Raw genomic sequence first — 27188 nt, forward strand, 5'->3', positions numbered from 1 at the left:
TCATGACTGGCTGCAAACAAGCCTACTCCACAAATAGCCAGATCTATTCAAGTCCCTTGTAGAGGCCCTTCAGATTCTACCATTAATTTTCTTACATGGTGAAAATATAATGATTCTTATGTACCCAGAAGTGGTTGAAATATCATGACACAATACATTTCATATTTTACAGAAGTAACTACAATGTTTCACTTTGCAAAAGGAAGCAGTAGCAAATGTCGTGCTATTATCCTGATCCAGACAAAAATAAATTACTTTGTCCACGTATCTTCCCTTCTGGTCAAAAAGTTCAAGACAAAAAAGGAGAAACACAAGACAGGAAATAAAGTACAGCTTAACATAGGAGGGAAAAAAGTACAAATTCCTTTGATTCATTAGTGTAACGTTATACCCAGGCTCTCCCATCCCTTAAGTTACAAAAGCAGTGGATAATTTTCTGTACAGCCCCAGTCTGCTTTATTTCACGATGTGGAGGGCAGGCAGTATTTTGAAATACAAGACAACTGGAAAGAGTATTCGAAGGTTTAAGATGGAAACGACCACAGCAAATCCCTACAGTGAAGGGATGTAAACAGCATTAGGAAAAGAAGAAAGTATATTACCATATTCCCTCAATAAGCCATTGACTAAAGACGACATAATCCCAACAGTGGTCTCATCCCTTACTTACTTCCTCATTCTTCCCAAAACATCAAAAAAACAGCAATTTGTTCTTGCTCTCTTACATTCCTGAGGCTGCCATTTGGCAAAAATGCAGAGCCCGCCTCTGCTGCACAATACCTTTGTTGTTCCTGTATCATACTAGGAAACTCTTCCACTTGGGTATTTTTATTTATGTATAAGTAACAAAATATATTAAGTTTGAATAATAATCTTTATTTCTTTATTAGTTTATTTGTAAAAGGTACATTGTAATCCTGAGCTACTGCTTTTATACATTTAGCATCATACAAAGACGGATCATTTACAGTTTGATCATTTACATTTATTGTGCTCCAAAATCCTTATCTGAATATCATTTTGTCCTAGCAGGAACATAGATAATTTAAATTACATGTATCCCTGAAACATCCACATTAATTTACCCATCTGACCCCATTATCTAAATTACTACAGTCATCTAAATCACTCAGGACATTCCTTCCGAATTTAGCAAAAACTTGTTTAAAACTATAAAGATGGGCAGTGCAAGAACTGGTCCCTCAATCCTTTGTGAATACATCATTAGAAAAAACTTTCTGTTTCCGTATTCTCTTAGCAAGTCAGTGCTAAATTGACTAGATGTACTTTGATGGAATGGTCCAAGTAACAGTTTACTCATTTTCTTATTACAGCAGTTAATGTGAATTTACAGTGTCTCCCTTTGCAGTGACCACTGCATAACTCTCCCAAACAGGGAAAACCTGACACGATCAGAGGAAAGTAAGAGGCAACCCATCACCATCTTATTGTCACCTACGTGACACTGAAGTATTACGAAACGAGTCATATGAAATGCTTCCCTTAGACCCTGTAAAGGAACTTGTACAAATAAGTGGAGTTAAGTTCCAAAATCCGAGCATGGCTTTTAGGATTTGCCAGTTAAAAAAAACCAAAACCAAACACCTAAGTCCCAGGATCCTTGGGAAGAAATCATTTATCCTAACTGAAATCCAATCCTGGATAAATGGAAATTTTACTGGACTACCAAAATAGCATCTCTCTACCTGAAAAATCTCAAAGCATACAGTGTTTACAAATGTCTCTCTAGCAACAGTGTCAGTCTCTTGAAGTACACTCATAACTTTCATTTCCTGAATAAGGTCACTATGATCTTAGGCAAAAGATACAGTTAGCAGTTCAAGCAAAATGCTTATTGCTTAGGTTTTAAAGCAAGCCACTTTAATATAATTTTAGTTAAAATGTTAAGTACAAATGTGAAGCTACTGTAGAAACACTTATAAACACTCTTGCTTTTGAATTCTTACTCATCATCTAGAAAAATGGCAGACGGATTTTAACATAACAAAGGAAATGTAAAACTTAATACTGTCTGTTGAAATAAATTTCAACACCTATAAAGACAGAGTTATGAACATGTAAACACAGCTTTAGTATTCAGAGCTAGGGAATCTAGCAGCAAAACAAACTATTTGCATATTATGTAGTGCAATGAACATTTGTTCTTAGAGACCCCCAGTCTTAAAACTACTTTAAACAGAATGGAATCCTTACAGGAAAGGTTTTAAAAGTGTCCAAGATGTAATATCCAGAATTACTAGATGTTCATCTGCTATAATCTAACAATTTCTCTACGCAAAACTGTGCTCTGGATAACTGACTTTAATGGCTCCCCAGTAGCAGGCTCGAATGAGGCAGATTAAACCTAAAAGATAAGCAATAGCCCAAGAAACATATGTTGCGTGAAACCGCCTGGCGAAATCTTGTGTACCAACCTAAAAAGAGAAAACGAAAGTGTCAAACATACAGCACTATCTGCTCTTCAGGGAAGAGCAAATTATATTAAGAAGCGGCATTTTGGCACCTTTTTTTACTCTGTTAAGGAAAAAATCAGATATTTTATTAGCTTAGTTTTACACAATCATAGGGTAATTGAGCTTGGAAGGGACATCGGGACATTTCTAGTCCCAACTTCCCAGTCAAAGCAGGGTCAACTCTAAGGTCAGACCAAGCTGTTCAGGGTTTTAACCCAGCTGGGTCCCAAAAAACTCCAAGGATGGAAGCTACACCAGCCTCTGGACACACCTCATGGAGAAACATTTTGATCATTTTCAAACTCAGTAAGGTTGTTAAAAAAGTAATATAAAAAGAAATCTGTCTCGCTGTTTTTATTTCTGGCTGTCACTGTTTTTATTAGGAAAACTGGAAAATCCTTCATAATTCATTTAAGCTTTATTTAATAATAAAAAATTATTCAAGTTATAACGCAAGTTATAGGTATAATGAGACTCACACATATGAATTCAACTGCAGGTTATTTCCTCATACGTACTTCACTGGGACTGCCGGGTAGAAAGTTGACTCTAATAACCAGTTCCAGATACTTCAGAGCCAAGCAAGCCAGACAGTTTTCCAAGTAATAGAGCAACAACAACATGAGCCTTCAGATTGTATAATAGCTTATTATCTGGTTTTACTCTGTATAGCTTGTACAAATTATAAAGGCATATATATGTTTCTAACTTTTGGAATCCTATTCCCCTCCACTGCAGTGCAACTTACATTCCTGGCTATACAGCAATATGTATTTCTGGAAACCTGGACATTTTGAGAGCCCTAGCAAGAACAAGATGTTCCAGTATTTCTACAGTGAAGTAAAACCATTTTTCATAAAACTGAAGTTTTTAGAGAGATGAAGAGTCAAATTTAACATCAGGAAGAGGAGACTTTCAAAGTGCCAGAACACTTTTTTAAGGAACATTTCAGTTTTCTGGCTAACTCAGATGATTAAGTCCCTGGTTTTAATAGAGGTGACAAAAACTACACAAACTTGGGAGGTTTTACTCAAATGCTGGGAAAGAAGAGCTGGTCAACCAAGGGAGCTCCTTTGTACACACACACACACCCCCACGCACACAGTTGCAAGTACATCATAGTACATCACTCACAGTTAATCCAACTCCAATGAAGATGCATATCATTCCAATTGTAATATAAGCGCAGCAGCGTCTCCGTGGCAGTGCACTTCCAACAGAAGAACTGTTAGAAAATAAATGGTATTTAAAATTTAAAAAACAACCCCAACCAACAATAAACAAACTACATAAATAGTAACTGTTCAGTCTAAGCGGGGGGAAGGGAAGAGAATGGCAATACACATACACCACCTTAAGTTTATAAAGTTGTAGGCAAAGTCTAGAATTATACCAAACAGTAAAAGACAGAGTCCACATCGTGGAACTATTGGTGAAGATTATCTAGTATCTAAAAATCTAGGTGCTTACAATAAAGAGAGTGGTGCCACACCTACAGCTTGAGTGTGTCTACCTCCCATATCCACAGTGCACCCAGATAACTATCTTGAATAGCCTTTGGATTACAAAACCCAAGTTTTCTTTGCAGCTTCTATGTAGGTTGTAAGATGCCCTTTAGACTTTCAATACATCAGTACATGGCTTTAATACATTCACTGCATCTAAGTAACTAGAAATCACTTCTACCACCCCTAAATGTCATTAACAGTAATGACCTGCACTATTTCCTGGAATAGTTCACTCAATACTGTTGAGTGGCTAAACTCTACCCCATTTCTTGAAGATAAACACCCCAAACTGTTCTAGTGACAAACATGAAAACTTTTTCATGTTCAGCATTTCCAAAGACTGAAATTCTTTAGACGCGTTTAAGTCAGTATTAGTAACTTCAAAAACATGACAAGTTCTTTTTACTTTCCAATTTTCTTTTAGAGTTCTACCACAAGTTACACGAGCTGCACAAATCACTGCTGACAACCACGGTAAATAAATACCCTGGAAGTTCTGTCACTCATCATCTAGACTATGAACTCCAAGACAGATAGCTTTGTCTCTACCTGCTATGTTAAGCTATTACAGTGCTTCAGTCAAACAGAATATAAAATGCAAATAAAACATTACATTCTTTACTGCAGGTTAGAAAAATTATTCCAGAAGCTCAGCGTTGTTTAGCAAATACATCTTGAGTCACACATTTGTAATCACATACTGCTATACTAATGAGGAAAATAGAAACATGATTTAATTCCATTGAAACACAGTGAACACATAGGTCCATTGAAAGGACTAGAGGCAGAAGTGCTTTCAAAAAATATGTACCATCTAAGAGGTAGTTTTGAAGCATCCTGAAGCACGCTGTCATTAGTTAAGTACTTCAGCCCATTCTGGGAGATCAACATGCCTTTGGAAATACTGGGATGCTTGTACTCTTGTGTTCAAAGATGCAAGGGAAAGTAATTTTCATCTCATGATAGTTCAGCATATTCAAGATAAATGTATAACAGAAGAAAACACTGCTGCACTATTGAAGTAGTACATCTGTCATATGACTGACCAAATTTCTCACTCCCGTTAATTAACCACATAGTAAGGCCTCATGCTTAGCATGTGACTAGAATTTTTTAAGCATTCATCTTAGAAAGCCTTCAAATAGATTGGTTTAAGCAGCTTTACTCCAATATTATTTCTTTACAAGGAATTTCTAAAATGCTCCAAGGAAAGGAAAAAAAAAAACCCACAACAAAAACCCCAAAAACCAAACCACAGTCCTCAAGCTAACATGCTGAGCTTCATCTTGCAAGGCAAGGGTTGAATACAGTTGACCACTCACAAGCCATCTGTTATACATTTTCAGAAGAAAAGGGAAAGTCCCAAACCTGTTCTGCTCATTAATTTCCCAGGGGAAATTACTTCTTACTGAAAGCCTCACCATACACATTTGGGATGGGATTTGGGGGGTGGTGGTGGTGGTGCGATTAGGGTGGAAGAATTCCCAATTGGGGAAATACTGGTATCTTAACCACACTCTCACACACCCCCACGCTCTCCCCAAAAGCCAGCCTAAATACTTCTACAGCCATTCTAGAAGAGGGGTATGTTGTCTGATTCCAAGTTACACGAGGGAAAAAAACCAAACAAAACAGGAGTTTTATAAAAGGGAACAGGGAGAAGACTTCTCCAAAAAGCTGAACTGATGAGCATTGAGCTTGCCAAACTGACCTTAGGTTCCCTCCTTTGCAGGATTTCCTGGCTACGTACTCAGAAAGTTAATTCTATTACAGAGCTGGATACCTTAAGATAAGCTGGTAGAAATGTCATGTTCAATACACCTAAAACATGCATGATATTTACTGCACTGTGTATTCCACACTGAGACAAAGTTCATTTTGGGAAAGAGACCTTCCCTTTCAGAGCTGTCTGACTTACAATCTTGGTGTTGCAATCATAATATTGCAGGTGCGGTATGTATTTCCCATCCATATTTCTCTCAAGCTCTGTTCTCTCCTATCCAGTAAGAAATGCTGGGGTAGAAACCATCACCTCAAATACCACAAAAAGGAAATGTAAAGAATGTCTTAATTTAACTGTCTTTCTCTTTCCACAAAAAGCAAAGATGAAATAAATATATTAAGTTTCTATGGTCATATAACAGACCTGGGAATATTTAGCAATCCCAATAAATCATAATTTTTCATCTCCCAACAGTGATATTAGCCACTAGGCCACTCTAAATAGTGAGGTTTCCCTCTACCACCCCCAAATTACACATAAAAACCCCCAAACTAACTCTGAATAAAGAAAGCTGAAACCCTACCCAAACCCTACCAACTGTGGCAACTTTAACAGGCACATTCAGAAATATTAAAACTGGGGTTAAACGAACATTTTTAAGTCACAGAAGCAGCTGTTTCCATTGTGGGACTAATGAGGGTGAACTCACTACAGAGCTATGCAGAAGGCAGCAGTTCTTTCTGAGCTGCTGCTAAGGAAGCAAAGGCACCTGCCAGACCTTTGGGCAGCGGCAGCAGATATAAAAGACACCAAAGCCAATTTAGCATCAGGCAGTAATTAGAAGAGGGGAAAACTGCCACAAGTGAAGGAGACTATTAAAGGAGTAGCACAGGAAAGAATGCAGGGTCCGCTTGTGCTCCAAATAACAGGAATTATTGCCAGGATTTCAGACATGCTTTTAGAAAGGTTTTTAAGAGAAAGATCAAAATGCCAGTATTTTGAAGGTGAATAGCACTGCTGAAACTAGCCTCCTCAGTAGTGACAGGGTTCCAACATCTCTCTCTTTCCTAAAGGTCCTGCAGACTTTATGGGGCAAAAGTGTTATAAATTCATTAGGGTCCATCATTTTGTCAGGACTTAGAAAGAAAAATAAGTAGGTTCTAAAGAGGCGGGTGGGGGTGGGGAAGAGATTTGGCATTCTGAAATAAAAACTTGTACTATTCAATTCTCCTTCTAGTAACTGAATTCATGATCCTGACATTTCTAGATTACTTAATATACAGCTTGGGAAAGAGAGCAGCAGGCAAAAAACCAGTTCCTGCTTCTTCTCCATCATTTAATGAGAAAAATACCAGAAGCCTTCCTTAAACCTCTCACCCTTCTGGGAAACAGGCTGATACACATCTAGTCTTTTGTATTTTGAAACACAAAAGAACACTAAAACAGTAAGAAGAAACAGTGTCTCCCACATTCCCAGGCATCATCCTCTACACTATAAAACTATATTGTAACAATTTCCTTATTACCTACATTTCTTGTCCCAATGCAGTAGATAATGTGCAACTAAGGGCCCATGTCAGGCAGACCACTATGCATCAGTAGGGCTTCTGCAAATACCTTACCTACACTGGCATGACCAGGTTTGTAGTCCATTTCTAAAGAGATTTGGTCATTTACCAAATAAGTGATTTTATTCTCCACATCACAACTTATGTCCTATATTTCCCAAGTTATTTTGCAAAAAAAGTTACTCGGGAGGGGGCGGGGACACGATGACACAGTCAACAAAAAGTTATATCACAAAACAATAAATTTGTGACCACAATGGTAGCAGGTAGATAGGATTAAAAAACAAACAAGAAACAACAAATGTTTGAAACAAAATCATGAAAATTATTTGAGAATCTAGAAGTCTCAGCAGATGTCATCTTGAAAAACCTACTGTTGCAGTGATTCAAGGTGCCTTTTGCCTCAGTCTCCACTATCCTTTTTTCAGTGACAATCATCCACTGAGTCAACAGAAGGAATGAATAGTTTGCATCTAACTAGTCAGCTATTAATGAAAGTAGTTTTGCATTAATAAGCTGAAATAAAGAACCCTACATTCCCTTCTGACTACTCAGCTACAGGTACGACGACCTCTGACAAAGGGCTGATAGAAAGCAGCAGGTTACTGCAGTTATTGATTCCACCATCATGACTCAAAGCTCTGCCTCACCTATGCTGTGCTCTAAATCCATACATTAGGAACGTTTATGCTGCTGGAAGTGCAGAACTCCTGACCATCACATCTCAAATCTGGTGTGCTGGTTTTGGCTGGGAAACAGCTAATTTTCTTCACAGTAGCTATAATGGGGCTGTTTTGGGTTTGTGCTGAAAACAGTGTTGATAACACAGGGGTGTTTTCGTTACTGCTGAGCAGTGCTTGCACAGAGCCAAGGCCTTTTCTGCTCCTCACCCCACCCCACCAGCGAGGAGGCTGGGGCAGCACAAGGAGCTGGGGGGGACACAGCCGGGACAGCTGACCCCGACTGACCACAGGGACATTCCAGACCATATGGCATCATGCCCAGCATATACAGCTGGGGGAAGAAGAAGGAAGGGGGGACGTTGGGAATGATGGCGTTTGTCTTCCCAAGTAACCGTTACGGGTGACGGAGCCCTGCTTTCCTGGAGATGGCTGAACACCTGCCTGCCCATGGGAAGCGGTGAATGAATTCCTTGTTTTGCTTTGCTTGCGTGTATGGCTTTTGCTTTACCTATTACACTGTCTTTATGTCAACACACGAGTTTTTTTTTCACTTTTACCTTCCGATTCTCTCCTCCATCCCACTGTGGGGGAGTGAGCAAGCGGCTGTGTGGGGCTTAGTTGCTGGCTGGCGTTAAACCATGACACGCAGGAAGACACCAGGCAATTCATTCAAAGCTAAATTACAACATTCCATAGTTTGCATCCTCAGCCCAAGGACAGAAATGCCTATTTGTTAAAATTTGTTTTGTATTCTGCAATTCAGTTGCCATGCAAGCTGTAATTTTCTCAAATTGCACTGCAGAGATGCTCTGGTTTTATTACATACAGATAACATGCTTTGCACTTTATAGAAAAAAATACTAAGAAATCCTTGGACTCCAGCTGGATTTTAAAATACAAGCAACATAAATCAACAGAAGACAAACCAAAAGATCACATTGTATGACTTTTAGTCTGTTGCTTGGAGTGGGGTTTTTTTTGTTATTGTTGGGGTTGGGGTTTTTGTTTAACCTTAAAAAAAAACCCAACAAAAAACCAAACGGCAGATAATTTTGTACCTGAGGATAGTCAAGAAAAAAAGCTGAGGTCAGCTATCAAGTGTTACATAGAATCATAGAATGGTTTAGGTTGGAAGGGACCTTAAAGATCATCTAGTTCCACCCCCCCTGCCATGGGCAGGGACACCTTCCACTAGACCAGGTTGCTCAAAGCCCCATCCAACCTGGCCTTGAACACTTCCAGGGATGGGCCGGCCATAACCTCTCTGGGCAACCTGTTCCAGTGCCTCACCACCCTCACAGTGAAGAACTGCTTCCTTACACCTAATCTAAATCTACCTTCTTTCAGTTTAAAACCATTACCCCTTGTCCTACCAATACACTGCTTGTTAAAGAGTCCCTCCCCATCTTTCCTGTAGGCCCCCTTAAGTATTGAAAGGCTGCTATAAGGTGCCCCCAGAGCCATCTCTTCTCCAGGCTAAATAACCCCAACTCTCTCAGTCTATTCTCCTAGGAGAGCTGCTCCAGCCCTCTGATCATCTTCATGGCCCTCCTCTGGACCTGCTCATGCAGGTCCATGTCCTTCCTATGTTGGGGCTCCAGAGCTGAACGCAGTACTCCAGCTGGGGTCTCATGAAAGTAGAGGGACAGAATCACCTCCCTCGACCTGCTGGCCGCAATTCTTTTCATGCGGCCCAGGATACGGTTGGCTTCCTGGGCTGCATGCACACATTGCTGGGTCATGTTCAGTTCTTCAGACATGATAAAATATAAAGCATAATGGTAATTAGTTTAAAAACAAACAAACCAAACCACAAAACCACCAGCTCCTCCCCCCAGGATTGAAAAGGCTGAATGCAATTAGAGTCAGTAAAAACACCCCTGCAAAGCAACATCTCATCAAGACCGTGAGTTTATTTGACCTAAGCAAACTAGAACATATCCACTGCTCCACACCCCATCAGTTACACTCCTGAGGTTAAACACACCACAAGACTGACTTCTCTAACAAATACTCCAGTAAAAGATTTCAATCGCTGTTGAAGGCCAGGCCATGCCAACACCTACAGCACATTTATCCTAAGCCTTCTGCTTCCTAAGGGACCTGATCGTTTTCCTACAACATGCAACACAGCTGTGGCTCTCCATTCCCAGTGGAAAACACATTTGCTCCTTTAACTGGAAGTCGTACCTGCCTATCAAAGAAAGACAAATATTTAAATAAATCAGCAGGACAAGAAAGTCTCTTAAGTAATATTTTTAAGTCTTATTTCACACCCTGTGGTTGAGATTCCAAACAAATTTAAAGTATGTTAGTAGTGTAGCTTTTAACAATTCAAACTAAGTTTTCTGGACCTCAGATAAGAAAGGCCAAACAAATACTTAACTAAAAGCCCCAAACAAAAACCAAAACATAAAAAACCTTTACAGCTCTTGTATTCTAATTTTTCTCCCTCTTACTGAAGTAATAACAAATGAATAGACAAGTTATTCCACAGTAATTCATAAACATTAAACAAGCTATGCATTAAAAAGCTTAACAGAAGTTAGTTGTTGAGTTTTATGAAATCAGTAAAACCTCTTTCAAATTAAGACAAGATTATTTCCTTTCCTCCTTTTACAATAACATCTGATTAACTGCATGAAGTGGTAAAATTTCAAGGATGTAAGTTGTTAATTTTAGCAACACATTCCTGTCTGTTGTTAGCAGCTTATTTTTTTGCCTCTAGCAATTCAATCAGAGCATTTTAACAAAATGCAGGTTGGAAGGTTGGATTTGTCAAGATTACTGATTTGTGCATAAAGAGTGGAGAATTCATGTGCACATAACATGCTCTTTAGCCTTGAAATTCAGATGAGCAAGGCGAAATAATCAGCACAACAGACAGATTTTATTCAAAAGACTTTTACAGAAGAAACACTGGCAACTTATTTAACAGTTAATTTATGTAACCTTGCTTTCAGAGAACTTACATTTTTTTGCAGTGTGGGCATTTTGCTAGTGTGTTAAACCTCAGTTCCATCCACTGTAAAAAGAAAAAATAAAAAGGTTGAAAAACTGGCTTGAGAAAATGTTTGTTGTACTTCATGCCAAATGTCACTGTGAAAACATTTTGCTTCTCAGGCTTTCTTTGACTTGTTTCTTGCTTTCTTCCATAAACGTGATGCCCTTTTGTCAGTGACAACATAGAACTGGGATTTCCATGTGAACATTTCCCATGACTTGCCTCAGTATTACAAGATTCACTTGACGTAACGTGGTTTCATCCACAGGCACAGTATAAGCAACATGGTAATATTAATACAGTTTTTTCTCTTACTTCCATGACTATGAATACACCCTGAATCAAAACAAATGTGTTTTCTTTGGCACAATTACAGATAGATGCATTTTCCCATCTTACCCCAACACTCGCATCATTTGTGAAAACTAAGTGTGCACAGAAAGATTAGCTAAAGAATATTTTAGAAAGTAGATGTCTTTATAAGTTTTATATCAATAGAGAACGCTATTGGCTACTTACATGATATTTTTAAAAGGTGATATATAAAACCATACATGGTATGGTCATAACCTTCCATGCACAGACTAAAACCTATGTGGGAAACAGCCTTAGTGAAGGTAATGCGTAGAACTACCTCAACGAGAGGATACATGGTCATATACTCATTTAAAACCAGCAGGTTTTGTTAAATTTAATCCTGTGATAATAGAAGTATTAAACAAGCATTTTAAACATGTTTGCCTTGAACAAGGGGTAAGATTATTGTTCTTCACTCTGTAAGCAGTTATATTGTAAGGCAGCAGAAGAGAGCTGTAATTTCTCAACTGGAGGTAGTTAGCACAGTTTCCTGGTGAAATATAATTCTCCTCTCCCCTCTGCTCCTAATTTATGCAAAAGTCACACTGCAAGTTACTAGCAGGGGAAGAAGCCTGTACAGCACAGACCACCAATGCCTCCATTCGGATCCTCCTTATCTCTGTGAGAAATCAGAAGTCTGTCTACTGAAGTGAATAGTGTTGTTATAACTGCTACAAACACAAACCAAAATCAGAGCCCATCCTTGTATGGAAAACAGGACCCAGCTACAGCACAGCACCATTTAAACACTGAGAATGAATTTATGATTTTATGTGCAAAGAAAGAGGATGTGGCTTGTAATGCCTTCCCAGTATAAGCAGGTTTTCCTGTGAGCAAGGTTCTGATCTGTAGCATTTAGAGTGCTTTTTCCTGCCTCTTGAAGGTCTCCCTCAGTTTCATTTACCTCTAATGGGGCCAATTCTCCATCATTTTTTTCCTGGTTCTGAAGTATCCAACTACAATATCAGTTACATAGTTGTTCTTTAAAATTTATATGTTTACAAAGACTTGGCCAAAGTGATTTAGCACAGTTGTATTTTATCCCTTAATAAAAGGAAAGCTTCTGTAATACTCCCCACCTGAGCAATGCATTTTAGGAGCATTAATTCTACTTCCACATTCCTGCCAGAGGAGCAAGTTAGCTATTTGCCTGCACCCCTGTCAAAAATATTCAGTTTCACTTAGTTCTACACAGCAAAATTGGGATAAGGTGCGGTTGTCAGTACCAAGGATGGAGACAGGCCTCTTCAGAGCTGTTGTTTCAGCTTTTTAAATGGCAATTCCAGAAACAGAAGCAAATCTAAATCCAGGGCTTATAATTTTTTGTATTTGTAATTCAACTTCACTCCTGTACACTAGTTTTATTCCAGGCTAGGCAACTCTGTATCCAAAGTTACTCATTAATGATCTTTCTAGAGTTTTATTTATTTTAAGATTTCTGATTATTAGCCTTAATTATTAATGGATACAAACTGAAATGTGCTTGGGCTCTAAATATTGACAGAAAAAACAGAGGCATTGATAACCTGTTTTCATTGAGAGTTACATGGAAGTAAGAGAAGCACTAACTGTTATGATGCCTTCTGCACATACCGGAAATATTTGCAGAAAAAAAAAAAGCAAAAATGCCACAAGACATTCAAACTACAAGAATTCAGATCACATTAGCACAGTAGGGAAAGGTTATTTTCATGCACATACTAATTCTTGGAGGTTTGGTGGGTTTAACAAGTAGTTTAAATCATGTTTAAAGCTGGTATTTTTACCCATATTCCAGAGAGCTTTAAAGTACCTAATCTTGAGTCATGTTGTCAAGAAAACTTGAGGCTACAGTTACATGAAACTTAGCTCCCTGCTGACAATACAAACTGTATTTTTCCCATTGAAACAATACAATACAATAAACAATAGCCCAAATCCCTGGTTAGATGTACTGAAACACAGATGAGGATTTCAGAGCACTCTTAAATATTTCAACAGTGGACAAAACCAGACATCCATCAAGGGATTTACCAGAAGAATATGTCAAACTTTTTTCCTTCTGAGCCTAAAATAGTTCTCAATGTGTTCAATACAAGACAGAGGGGAAAAAAAAAAAAAGACATATATACATACGTACACACACATCCCTACATACAGGTGCTCTGCCAAAAAAAGCTTGCCCTCTGCTCCCCCCAGGTCCTTTGGGAAAGCAAAATACTTCTGTGGATTAAAGCATTTCTTAGTTTTCTAAAGAATTTAAAGGGTTTTCTGTTGAATTATGTTAGAAGAAATACCTCTCATATTTGATTACTTTTAAAAAAACAAAATTGAGAGAGCACAACTGACAAACCACAGTGCTTAGCCCACAGCCTGTGGCTTCCATAGCTTGCTCCTGGCTTCTTGTCCTTGAGGTCTCTCTGAAAGCAGGATGGTAGCAGGAGGATGGCAGAGGGGGGGACAACACAGGAACAGCCCTCCCTTGCCCACCACCATTTCCAAAGGCAACTCAGCCTCCGACAGCCACAAATCATCACAGGCAGAGGCCCCTGGGAGAGGGGTTGTGGGGAATGACTTACTGCTGACAGAAACAGTTAACAGCCACAGCCCAAGTCCAGAAGCTCTTAAAAAGCCCAAACTGGATCAGACTGCGATTTAGCAAGACAGTTAAACCTTCATCCTGCCCTCCTTTTCTATTCTACCCCTTTTTCCGCTTGTCTGAACTCCAAATCTGCTAGAAACAGTGGAAACCTTAACACAGAAGAGACCCCTATCAGGTTACCCAAGATAAAAAATAATCTGATGAACAAAATGTGAGTAACTAGTGATAGTTCAGCTACAGTATCACTTCAGTACTAAGTCATTCTCCCAGCTGAGAGAGAAAAACTTCAAGGCACTCCATAGCATGGAGCATGCTTCTAATAATTTATGAACACACCCCCCACGTGCAGAGGCAGGGAAAGCACAGCCCATACTTATGCTTTCATGTGTGTGGGGGGGGAGCAAAAAAAAAATAATTCTTGGAAAGGTGGTGAACAAGTTGACACTTAAAACAGCACAGAACAAGCAACTGACAATTTAACTTTTCCACCCCAGGGATTCTAGCTTTGCTTGTCTATTTTTTTTATTATTCTTTTTTTAACTGCCATGTAAAGTAAAGGAGATACCTTACCAAGTTGCTGAGAGATGCATCTAGCATTGCTTATTTCCTTTACAATGTGGAGATCTCAAAGGGCAGAAATACCCTGAGTTTCCAGGCTGGCTAAAGCACTTCTATTTTTTTGCTTCTCTGCTCACTCTCAAACCCCCCAAATTTTCTGATTTTTCTTAACTAAAAAAATTTATTTGCAGAATCTCAAACTTAGTAGCAGAAAAAGGCAGAAGCAAAAGAGTGTTGGGAAAGCTGTGTAAAGTGAGAAAAAAGGGTTTGTTTCTTGATAACTCATCATAAAAGAATACAATCTTCAAATTTCTAATGGTTTTAAGGGTTTCTTTTCAGTGTACTGTGAAGTGGTAAATTGGTCTTACTGGCAGATAGGACTATGGGAATTAAAAACAATGCAGTTCCCTAAAGCAACCATCAGATCTGAAGTCACATGCACAATTCTAAATTAGAAAACTTAGTCTTTTAAGGCAGTAGTAGTTATGGGCAAAACCAGCCTTTATGGGTATAGCTTTTTTTTTAACTTATGTTCACCTGAAGAAGTTCATAGTGTGAACTACAGAACTCATTCGGGCTGCATTTACAGAAATTAAATAGGAGATAAATAAAACTCCCACGCTTACGAAAGCCCCCAAAGATAGGCCAATAACTTAGCAATGAAAATTTTACTGCATAACACTGACTCTCCCTAATTAAAAATAAAATAAAATCACATAGTAGAGATGGCCTGTTGAGACCACATTAAAACTTAGTACCATAACTCTTCTACAGCGCTGCTTTTGCCTGTGCAGTTTCAAAGCTGTGCTAGAAAACATAATTGCATTACAAAATCAAATTACGACTCTCTATCAAACTTCAGTGTTCATGCATGTACTTAATAGTTTGCAACATGCTACTATATTTTTAAAAAAAGCTAAAAGAAAAGGCAACCTTTAATAAAAGATTCCTGGTTTAGAATATGTACTTGAGACAGCCTTCTTCTGTAGATCCAGCAGTTTTCTGTTAGTAACATTATTCTATATTGCATACAATGTTCTTACTAGCTAAGGTCACATGTAGACTTGCATTTAAAAAAAAGCAAACAGAAAACCCACTCCAGCTATCTCCAGTTACAGACTACTGTTCTTCAGCAAAGATTATAATAGGAATATATGGGATTTTTTTAAATATATAGGCAGAATTAGTAGATAGACCATTTCTCAAGCATGTCTCTTAATGGTTTCTCAGATACTACATTACTTGTAGATTCATAATCAAATCCCTAGATCCCCTGTAAAAAAAAAAGTGCAAGAGCCATCTCCTGCTCCCTGCATTCATCATCTACTATAGTAAAGCCATTACTGTGCACCTCACTGATCCATATACACGAAGTAAAGATGTGAAGGAACAAGTCTATTCCATTATAGAGCCCATCACAAGCAAACCCTTCTCTCACCACTGATACAAGCCAACACAGAGTGCCATCCCCTATGCTTCCTTTTTCCTTTCACAAAATGCCCTTGAGTATCCTCTGGCCTTTACATATCTTACACTCCTTTGTTTCAGGAACCTAACACCACCCTGGTGACTATGCAGGTCCTTCAGCTGTACCAGCCATCTTAGGCATTTGCCATAACTCACAAACCTGACATTCTAGCACCACTCTTTGATGAAGCTAAAGCTAACTTACTGGTGTGTATTGCAGAGACTCTTCCTAAATCAAAATTCAAGTATGGCAACCCCTTATCCCTGTAAAAGGCTGCAAACAGTTCAACAGCAAAAGAGTATTCTTGCATTCTTCCACTTCAGAAATGGGATCAACTGTCAGCCTCACATACAAACCAAAATCTCCAGTTCCATAACAACTGACAGATACTCTAATGGCAAGCGCTGTAAGAAACAGCTTTCAGGGGTCCATACAGCAATGGCAGAACTGGTCTCTTAGCCACTGCAGAACATAACCATCATTGCAAGCCTAAACAGAACCTGGAAGCACAACTTCCTTTTCCAGCACCATCCACTCGCACATCACTAAGCAGTATGACTGACTTTGGGCTTTATCCATGCATGCACAGAAAGACTGTTAAGAGTTTTCCTGAAACATGTAAAGATAAGCAAATACAGACCATACATCCATAGCAATATGAGCACAGAAGCAGCTCTAGTTCCTCAATGATGCCATAGAGTGAGGCAATATGCTCTTAAAAGTGCTTACGACAAATAGCTTGAGAGACAGCACAGTGAGGTGAGAAGGAGAATCTGGCGCTTTACTTACAAGGAACGTATTTCCACAGTGCCCACATACCACTCTAGTTCCATCTGGTTGAACTGGCAAGGCAGGCTGAGCTGGCTGCTCTTCTGGGATCAGCATTACTGGACCAAGAGTAATGATGCGTCTGCTGTGTTAAGAACATTAGATGTACATGTAATTAAGCTAGCAAAAGAGAAGGACGATGCGTTTAAGCAATTAGCTCAGTCACTACTGAATATTTTACACTTTTAAACCATAATCTGCTTTTTAAACAAATGATGCACCCAGTTTTGGTCTCTCTCCAAAGTGTTTTCCTTTTCAGTTCTGAAAACATTCTCTTTCACTATAAGATCAGCCAGAACCCTGTAGAGATCAAAGATTTGCCATCATATGGCAGAAACACTCCTCAGGAAAATGAAATCTTAATACCCAGGCTGAGCAAGCCCATGACTTGGAATGTACATACCCATGTGAAACATGTAGGAAAAGTAAGGACTCTTCCATAACCTAGTTCTCCTTCCCAAGTCAGATACTCCTTCCCACACTACTGACAACTGTGTCAATATAAGCAGCATATCCACATTTGTACAGTAAAAATTCCATTCAAATTGAGTGAACTAAAAAAGAAAACTATCCCAGGTTGACTAAATGCAATCAATTCACTTTAAAAAAACTTGTTTGTAGTATTTGCTTTTATGTTCAATGTGTTTCCAGTTTAATTATACAATTTGTCCATTCAAAATGATAGTACCCAAATTAACCAACTCAAAGCAGAATGAGGATCAGACTTCCTAGCATGAAAAAAGTAAAGGGAAAAAATAAAGCATTATTTAACTTGCACTGCATCTCTCTCCATATACAACCAAAATTGTATTCTGGATGGCCTCCCTTCAATCTGGAGCCTTCCATTTAGGGTATACTCCCAACTCTCTCCTTCAAAGTATCCCTATTTTGCTCATCTTCTAGTAAGACAAATACATAGGCTATCTTAGGGAAACTACCAGGATACATACTTTTGAAATGATTTTAATAAAATTAGGGAGGTTCTGATTCAGCTTTGTTACCAACCATATGATGTATTACAACTGAAGTATCCCCTGAACATCTTTTCACTTCCAGAAAATATTTGGAATGTTTTGAAGTTTTCCCCAATGCTGCATTAGTTTAAAAAAAAAAAAAAAAAAAGTCCCCTCAAGTCTCAAACTATGTTTCAAAACCAGAATAGCCAACAGACTGGTGACTAAGGCAATTGGTGCGATAGAGCTCCCATTCATGTATCCGCAGACCTAGCCTTCATCTCAATTCCTCTTGTTAGAGCTGCACCACTTAAAATCAAATTACTCCTACCTTGGTGGGATCTTTAACACCCTAAGCCCACCAGTAAGAATGCTCACTACAGCAATCACACTTGTTTCTTTTATAACAAATGTGTAAATTAAAGTCAAAAACTGAGAGGAGATTGAAAACTCAGGACAGGACTGAAGCCAACCTACTGCTCGGTCTACCATTTCATTCTGAAGTCCCCACTCTGAACTAGGCAAAGTCACCAACCTGTTTGTTTACAGTAATTAAGTTTGCAAGAAATTATGAATGTTAAGTCCCAGAAACAAGAAGTGATTTTCTTCTCCATTGTTCTTTATACCATTTTTTCTTTATGAAGTAGCTAAAATGGGAAACACACATTTGAGACTACCACCAAATAAAAAAAAATTTTTTCCTCTTTAATCTTAGGAAAAAAAAAAGAAATTCAAAATTGACACTAGTACAACCTGTCTCTACAGTAATTCAGTAATGCTCTGTAAGTGTACAGAGGCCCAGGCTTGAACCTCTTTTAGTTTTAAATACTCAACACAAAGAACACCATTGCTTTAAAGAAAACTATCTCAAGGCACTTACAGTTTTTTTTATTCTTACCAGTTTGGTCTTGGACAGCCTATTTTCCGAGACGTATCCTTACAGATAAGGAGACAGTTACATTGACATCTAACATACTTCTTCCCTGAAGGAGGGTTTTTGATTGGCTAAACAAACAAACAAAAAAACCCACCAGGGAACACACATCAGAAGTCATAGCAATTCACTTTTTTTCCTCATAACAGTATGACAAAGCAGAATGACTTCAGTGACAAGTTCTTGCTAACAGAGAAATACAGTTCCTCTTACAGAGGAAACTTGAGAGTCAAGACAAAATTAGAAGTTTTCTCTCTCTTCCCAGAGGAAGAAGTGCAAGTTTCCTCACTAGAACAAATGAGGGATTTGCAAACTAATGGAAAAAACATTCATATTTTAGCAATGAATAATTCAAGACCTCAGTTTAGTTGGTTTTTTGTTTGTTTTTTGTTTTTTTTTTAAATGTGAGCTTCAGTAGTAGTATATTTTTTAAAAAACAGTGAAAACATCAAACAAGCATCCTCACCTGGTACAATGTCTTTATTCAACAGTGAAAGAATCACAGTCTGGTTCTCAGTCACTAAGAGTCTACAAATGTAGACATCACTGAACTATAATCTTATTTTAAACTGTACTGAAATTATCCTTCTCCAGTCTGGGAGTCAAGTTTCTGGGTCCCCTTTATACAGCCAATCAAAAACTGCAAGATACTTTGTTTGGCTAGAAACATTATATATTGGCAGGGAAATTAAGTATTAATGGCAGGTTCTCTACTCTCTAAGTGAAAAAAAAAAGTTTTCCTACAGTTTTAAGGCTTCCTGTTTTCTGGACATCATTTAAAGTTCTTTTAATAAAATAAATCCAATCCAGTGTTTTTCATGCAAATGCCCCCAGTAGCTCTGGCGTGCTACAGTATCAGATCCTGAAACTGAAACTGGAAGGAAGGAAAAAAAAAATAGAAGCATGAGGCCAAATACTGAAGACTTGAATTAAGAAAAGGGGAGGAAGAACAAAAAGGTCTGTGATCACTGGAAAAGAACCTACAATTTATGCATTTCAAAATCATTGTGTTGTGGTCTGTTAGCAAGCTAACAAATTGACTAAATACTATTGCAGGAGGAAAGCATACATCCAGGGAAAGGTGTGGGTTAGTTACTTTGTTTCTTCCACTCTTACAATAATTCTTCATTTCTCTTCATCCCACCAAAACCAGTTTCACCCTTCTTTACAGAACAGTAATTACTTAAACAACATCTTTGCTTTTTGTCCTCCTCAGAAGGAAACATCCTGTGCAGCCAGCTCAACAGCACAAAGATTTATTCCTAACAGCTTATGACCATCCTTGTGCCAGCAACCCTTGCACTTGCACACTAGCGGTCAGCTGTGCTGACAGGTCCTTTGCAGGGCTGGCAGGAAGGGACTCACCCTTTGTCAGTGAGGACACAAATTCTACCAACGACATACTTCAACCTCCCCCCGCTTCCCTCCACAAAAAGAAAACGCTAAAAATCCATTTTACCGTAGCTTCATTGCAAACTGTGCACTTAACAACATGTTGGTGTAGCTTGCCATCCAAATTGATTAGCGACTGGCACACACGGCAGTTTATTACAGGAACACCGCTGGCATCTGGACTTGCAATAGCAGTATACGGAGGAGGAAGCTCTGCTGCAAGAGATGAGGAAATCTCAGTTGAAAAACCAAACCGGGAATCCTAAACCACCATCAGCAAAAATAGTCTCTAACAGTCACAGCCTCAAAAAAAGAAAAAAATATTAAAAAAATAAAAATCAAAGTTAATGATTAGTATAAACACAAGACAAGCCTGTTTGCTTTCCCCTCCCCCACAACTTCTGTGTACACAAACATCAACTGTAGTTGTACATAAAGCATACCAGCAACACAAACACACCGTAAATCACCCCAGAAAAACAGATCAGACAAAAGGCTCATCTATGCAACTTTATTTTCAAACCAACTTTTTACAGTCTTTAGATAAGGGGCGGGGGGGAGGGACCCAAACAAACCCCAAACTCACCACAGATTAGTAGCAACCAGAGACTGGCTTCTGAAGAAAAAAACAAAGATGATAAAACAAGACACAAGTAGACAGAAGAGCCAGAACCAGCATTTACAAACATCTGGAGAGACTGAAACACAGACAAGTGTTTCTCATATAGTAACAAATACTACAGGTAAAAATACAGAAAAGTCCTGTTAAGGAAACAGGTCTTAGATGGGAAGTGGCACGAAGTGCTTCTTTTTTGAGTGCAACAACAGCAAATGTATGCTATCTGGAAGAAAAAAAAAGATGAACTGAACCCTAAGAGCTTCTGCTTTTAAGGGTTCCAGAGATTTTTCTTGTCCAAGAGCCAAAGCACAGATGCACAAGGAGGTCTTTAGTCACGTAGGACAGGCTAACACAAGGGAGAATATAGTGGCCTCAGGCCCCCATGGAGGAGCAGATTTCAGCTTTGCCAGTCCTGAGCCCCTGACAAACCAGGGAGGAAACGCTCAAGATCGTCCTCGGTTTAAGAATCCATGGAATGAAAACAATTCAACACAGCAACCTCTCACAAGCTTATTACCACAATTATTTGGCATGTAATAGCACCAGCTTTTCTTTCATCGAGAAGTTCAGGGCTCTTCAGGTAAGCAAATAAGGAATGGGCACATTTAGTAGTTCATAGTTAACTTTTTTATACTAATAGTTTGAATTACTCTGCAGCTTTGGACTTCAGTAAATTATTTCATAATTATATCCAAGCAGCCAATAAAATCTTCAGAGAAGCAATGGGAGATCAGCCTACTTTCAGTTTACAAACAGCACTGAACAGCATAGTATCTGCTGGGGGGTGGCAAGGGAAATCATTGGCTGTTATCAAAGCTGACAAGCCCAAGTATTAAATTTAAGCCCATAAGAAAGCACTCGTCACTCCTTCACTCTGTTTTAAAGTGAATGTCATAAGCTGGAGGGATGTAAGAAACCCTGTCTGCCCTTCAGATCCAAAAATCATCACAAAGCTTTGAAGTAGCATTGCCGTCCAGTGCTCGCTCTCTTTGCTACTTGGCCTACAAACAATCTGGACCCACACTTGATTTTAACTCGGAGGCAGCGGAAGGAAGGTAGACACCTTCATGGTCTCAGAATCCCATCCAACATACTTGAATTATTTCAGACAAGAAACAAAATTAACTTATATGCACAATGCAGTTCTGAAGTAATCATACAAACTGATGCTCTGTTACTTGAGCAAGTGAACACCTTCAGCTTTTGATACACCAGTTGCAGAAACCAACATCCTTAAGAAACATCAGGTAACTTAAGAGTGTTGTTCTGATTTTTTTTCTCTTTCTGAGTATTTACATTCTGAGAAAATACAGCATCCAGTCAAAAACTTAACAGCACCAATATTTTGCAGTACTGTGATACCCTATTTTCAGTACAAGGCTGACACATGCAAGAGAGGAGATGTTACAAGATACTAACAAACAAAACAAACACACACAAGAGAAAACCCCAAGCCACACACACTTTGGCAACTGGAAACAATCTTAAGCCTACTAGACCACTGCAGAAACCAGGTTTTGAGTTTTGGATGATGGGAACAGCTGTGTCTTAGCTGTGAGTGGCAAAGTCAAGGCTGCTGCAAAGGGGATTTGGCCATAAGTGGGCTGCTTAACTGCTCCTGCAGCCAGCAGCTGACGCACTTTCTGGCTAGGAGAATAGGTAGCCATAAAACAAAAGGCACATCCAGCAGACTGAACACCAAACTCTGTCAAGACACCCCTACAGTTCAATCCCAGCTTTGAGGTTGCTTTTCTGAAAAGCAACACTCATGTTACAGAACTTCTTTGCTTTGTCCTCTCCATTTAAAGTGCAACTTCTCAACCCTTAACAGCTGGGCACAGGGCAGCTGTACTAAGGTAAGGCACACAGTATCTTAAAGGGTACTAGGCAGTAAAAAGACACACGTGCACACCCCCAGCCTTTCAGCTTTCCACGATCCTGGAATACTTTAAGAACTGACAACTATACCCTTCTAGACATCTATAATATTCTATACCCTACTTGTGACAACTCAGGATTTTGCAAGTTGGCTAGATGAGGTGTGCGAGCACCTACAGACACTGCCAGCCACTTCTCCAGCCTCATACTGGAGCTGCTCAGCTTCCAGGTAAGCAGCCTCGCTGTTCCTGTCCCGCTGGCTCAGCAAATTTCAGATAGCAAGCGAATAATGGCTGCTTTTCAGAGTGGTACTGCAGCAAATAACACTTGCTACGGAGCAGAAAGCCAGAGGTATCTTGGCACTGCAACCTTCATGCTTAAAGAAAAAGTGCACTTGGAAGAGCTCCAAAAAACAAACCAGCAAAAGCCACCAAAATTAAGTTTAAAGAAACTATTGGGGGTAGAAGTGAAAAGGAAAATAAAGCCATTGTCTCAGAGTTCGCTACTCATTACCCCTTAATAAAAAGGTTTCAAAGCACTTTAACATACTTTGGTATGACTTTTTTTTGACAGCTTGAATTTCAGGCTAACTACAACATCTAAAACCAGTTCATAAAGGTCCATCATGTTGCATGTGACTGGATGGTAGGCAAGTTTCACATACACACCAGAGGTTTCAGGACACATTTAATGAGACACTGAATCACCTGCTGCTGACATACTGCTTTACAGCTATATTATCAGTTTTTCTTTAAAAAAAAAAAAAATTCAACAGCTGTTAGTTCAGCAAAATTACCAGAGTGCCTACCATGCAGTACATCTGACTCTAACCTATGATTCCCTCCTTGGCCCCACAGGATAGAGATGCAGTGGAAAATATTACATATTCAACCTTAGAAATTCCTTGTCATGCTTGTGCACTTTCCTCCCTTGGTATTCAAAGGGCAGAAACCACAGGGAACCACTTGCAGCTTACCTGGGTCAAACAGAAATGAGTTTGTTTTGGGATTTGTTTTGTTTATTTGATTACAAAAAAAAATTTTAAAACAAAATATCTTTATCCTGACCTGGGAAGGGGTAGGTAAGGGAAAAAGAATTGGTGATCTGTCAGAGACAGGTAGTTAAGACCTGAGAAAGCCTGGGAGAAAAAAAAAAAGCACTGAATAGCCCTACTACAGGGAGCAGAGCTGATGATCCCACCCTCTGTCTGTGTGAAAAGTTTCTTAAATACCATGCCCTGCATCCACATTGAAAAGATTTTTCTTGCTTATTTCCATCCTTAGGAACAAATACTGAGCCATTACCAGGAATCAACCACCCACCAGTTTACACTGAAAAGGGTCAGCTGGGTCTCAGCTGCAGCCCAACAAGAAAAGAGGAGGCTACTTTCAAACCATGGCCTCTCTAATTTAAAGCTCAGGATGACATATTGGGCACCACAGATAATTACAGGGGTAAATCTATTATTGTACATTCAGGTGGTAGTTTGGAGGGCAAAGGACTTCTTCCTCCTTCCTCTGCCGCTCCATACCAGTCAGGTGATGTTAAGCAAGGAAGCTCTGCAGAAAGGGGTTTGGAAGCAAACCCCATCGCCCCATGAGAATGCTTCTTCCCTCTATGTCTAGATTTGCACTGGGGAGAGGGATAAAGACTGAAAAGGCGGTTTACCTTGCATAGATCCTTTCACTAAGGATAACTGACAGAGCAAGGAAACTACAGCTACAGGGTCTATGTCACAGCTCCACAAAATTTTGTTCTGCAGATATCTTTTTATAAGTTTTGTAGAGCAGTTTTAAGTGCTACCTAGTATGCTTGCTCGTAGACTGATCAAACAAGAGATCTTCAACTTCTGAAGAAATGTCTGACATTTAAGATGGCTCTATGGTCCCACCTCATTTTTGGGAACAAGCCACTTGTCTCAGGCACCATACACCACCACCAGCGCCAAGCTAGTTAACACGAGTTACAGGCATGGACTGAAGGCGCGGCAGGACACAGCTACTGACTGAAAGAAGCATTTGGGGTCCAACTTGTTTCCAAGTCATCAGTCTTACTCTGAGTTCAAGCAAGAATCACTGTTCTAATGCATTTTCATTACTTTAAGTCTATAAAGACCTTCTTAAAACCAGATTGAAGTATACGCAAAAGTAATAGTTACAGGATAAGGACTACTAAGAATAAAAACATTGAATACCAGAATTTAAACTAAGGTGGGTCTCTGGATTTTTTTTTAAACTACAAAACTTAAGGGATGATACCAATCCTACACAATTTGATTAGGAAAAAAAAAAAACAAACCAAACCAAACAAACAAAACCCCACCAAACCCAAAACCTAACCTCTGCTGTTTTTCAGGCCAATACTCATTCGTGCAATTCAAATGAAAGTAAAGAATCAACACCAGCTACAGCACTAACTGAAATACATTTTCCTATCAAGGCAAAGAGGACTAGGTTTCCGCAAGTTTCAATATTATTCAAAACAGACAGATGCTCACTCACAGCACTCTAGTTATTATGACATATGTCATAAATCTATACAATTACATAAAAACCCTTAAGAAAGGGCCAACACACTGGAGCCAGTGAGATCAGGACTGTAATCTTACATTTTAAAGGCTACTGCTAGCAAAGCTGCACTAATCTCATTTAGTCTTGATTCCTTCAGCTTTCTCCCCCCTTGCTTTCTGCTCTAAAATGTTTAACTGGAGGGGTGGGGGGGTGGAATCTATTAATGTATTTTGTAAACCTCCTGATTTATATTTTCCAAGTAAAATTTTTTCACCTGCTTACTAAATATTCCGTATTGGTCAACAAGATAATTTTCCTAAGTCTGCGCAGGAAAGTTAACACCGTATTGTTAAGCCACAATTCCGGATCTGTAACCACAGTATCTGACTCGCTTCAAAAACAAAGCCAAAACCAGCTATGGCCTTGAAACGCGTTCGCAAGGACAGCCTAGTGGTTTTGGACTTCAACTACCGCACTGCACAGAGCCCCCTCGTTATTTAAACCTGGCTGCCAGAGCGGGGGCAGGGGCAGGGGCAGGGGCCGGGGCGGCCCGGCGGGCACCTCCTGCCGAACGCGCCCCGGAGACGACCCGGCGACGGGCGCACTGCGTTCTGCTTCCAGGCGCCCGCCTTACACCTCCCCGCGCTGCCTCCCCGCAGCTCGCTGCGCCGAGTTCAGCTGTGCGCGGCTAAGGACCTTTTACTTAATCCTCCTCCTAATTAGCGGGGGAACCGAAGTCCAGCAATTACCTCGCAAGCTCCGACATGCGAGCGAGCTACAATAAGCAGACCGGTTCGGGCTCGTTCTGCCACTGCAAACGATTATTTAATTTTTTCTATTCCCCCCCCCCTTCCGAAGAGTTGACGCCGGAGCGCGGCGCGGAGCACGGCCTACCCGGCCCTCCGCGGCGTTACCTGTTGTGCCCCAGCTCGTCCTCCGCCGCCGGGGCAGGGCGAGGGCCCCCCCCCCACCGCCGGCGGCTCCCGACCCGGCCCCGCCGTCACCCCCGGCCCCGCCGCGGCGGTACCTTCGCCCGCCGACAAAGGCGGGGGCAGCCCCCGCGTCCCGTCCCCGTCCCCAAGCCGGGGGCGCAGGGGCCCGCTCCCCCCCGCCCCGAGGGCCGCGCCGAGCCCCTCAGGGCCTGCCCGCCCCGCCCCGCCGCCAGCCCCGCGGCCGCCTGTGTGTGTGTGTCCCCCCGCTCCCCGGCCCGGCACAGCTCCGGGGGCGGCTGCTCGGCGGCGGCGGCGGGCGGCTCACCTCGGGGGCTGCTGTCCGGCAGGTAGGGCGGCGCGGTGGGGGTGACGTTGCCGGAGCCGGGCGCGGAGAGCAGCGGGGAGCGCTCGTCCACCCCCTCGGCGGCCATGGCTGCGGCGCGAAGGGCCCTTCCCGCTGCCGGGCTCTCGGGGAGGGCGGGGAGGCGGCCGGGCCGGCAGCGCCGGGGAAGGGAAAGGAGCGCAGAGGAAGGGGCTGGGAATGAATGGGAGCGGGGCGGGGCGGGGGCTGGGCCGGCCGGGCCTGCCTCCCTCCGTCCCCCCGTCGCGGGCTAATGAGCGGGGCAGGCCGGGGAGGGCCGGGCTTCCTCCGGCGGAGCGGGGCGGAGCGGGGAGTGCGGGCCGGGCCGGGCCGGGCCGGGCCGCTGCGGCGGGCCGGGGCCTGCCGGGCCGGGGAGCCTCCCCGCGGCCTGCCGGCAGCCGCAGTGCCGCCGCAGGAGGGTCCGCGGGCTCCCGCCTCCCCCGGCGAGCCCCCAGCGGGGGGAGACCCAAAAGATAAGACCGGGAAGACCCCCGGCACGTCCGCGGTGGCCGTAGCCGGGAGCGGTAAATCGAGGGCAGGTTCTGGAGGAGAAACGTTAACAACCTTCTTTTTTGAATAAATTGGTCCCTCCCAAAAAGTGGTGTTGATTTGGGGTTTTGGGGTTTTTTTCGTGGTTTGTTTTTTTTTTTTTTCTGAAACGCTGTGGTTATAAATACCAATACCCGGGAAGTGCTGTAGGTGGTTTAACTGCTACCGCTCGCCTTTTCCAGGAGTCTGAGGATGCAGATGGGCAGTGAGGGACTCCACCGAGGCGGTACCCACTGGGGTGTGAAAATGGCGGTAACCTTTAAGGGCCCTCTAAACGTCGGGAGAGAAACCTACATGTTATCAAATCT

General features: G+C 41.0%; 1 protein-coding gene across 1 annotated transcript; it reads right to left on the reverse strand.

The window, feature by feature from the left end:
* Positions 1-855: 855 nt before the first annotated feature.
* On the reverse strand, positions 856-26514 carry PIP4P2 (phosphatidylinositol-4,5-bisphosphate 4-phosphatase 2). Its single transcript, XM_069779645.1, has 7 exons — positions 26296-26514; positions 20099-20247; positions 18604-18710; positions 16714-16837; positions 10929-10981; positions 3609-3699; positions 856-2435 (listed from the first exon to the last, which is right to left on the reverse strand). Exons 1-7 carry the CDS (start codon positions 26399-26401, stop codon positions 2292-2294), a joined length of 774 nt encoding a protein of 257 aa, XP_069635746.1. The 5' UTR covers positions 26402-26514; the 3' UTR covers positions 856-2291.
* Positions 26515-27188: the final 674 nt, after the last annotated feature.

This window comes from Haliaeetus albicilla, chromosome 3 (assembly GCF_947461875.1).
Source record: "Haliaeetus albicilla chromosome 3, bHalAlb1.1, whole genome shotgun sequence".
Lineage (NCBI taxonomy): Eukaryota > Metazoa > Chordata > Aves > Accipitriformes > Accipitridae > Haliaeetus > Haliaeetus albicilla.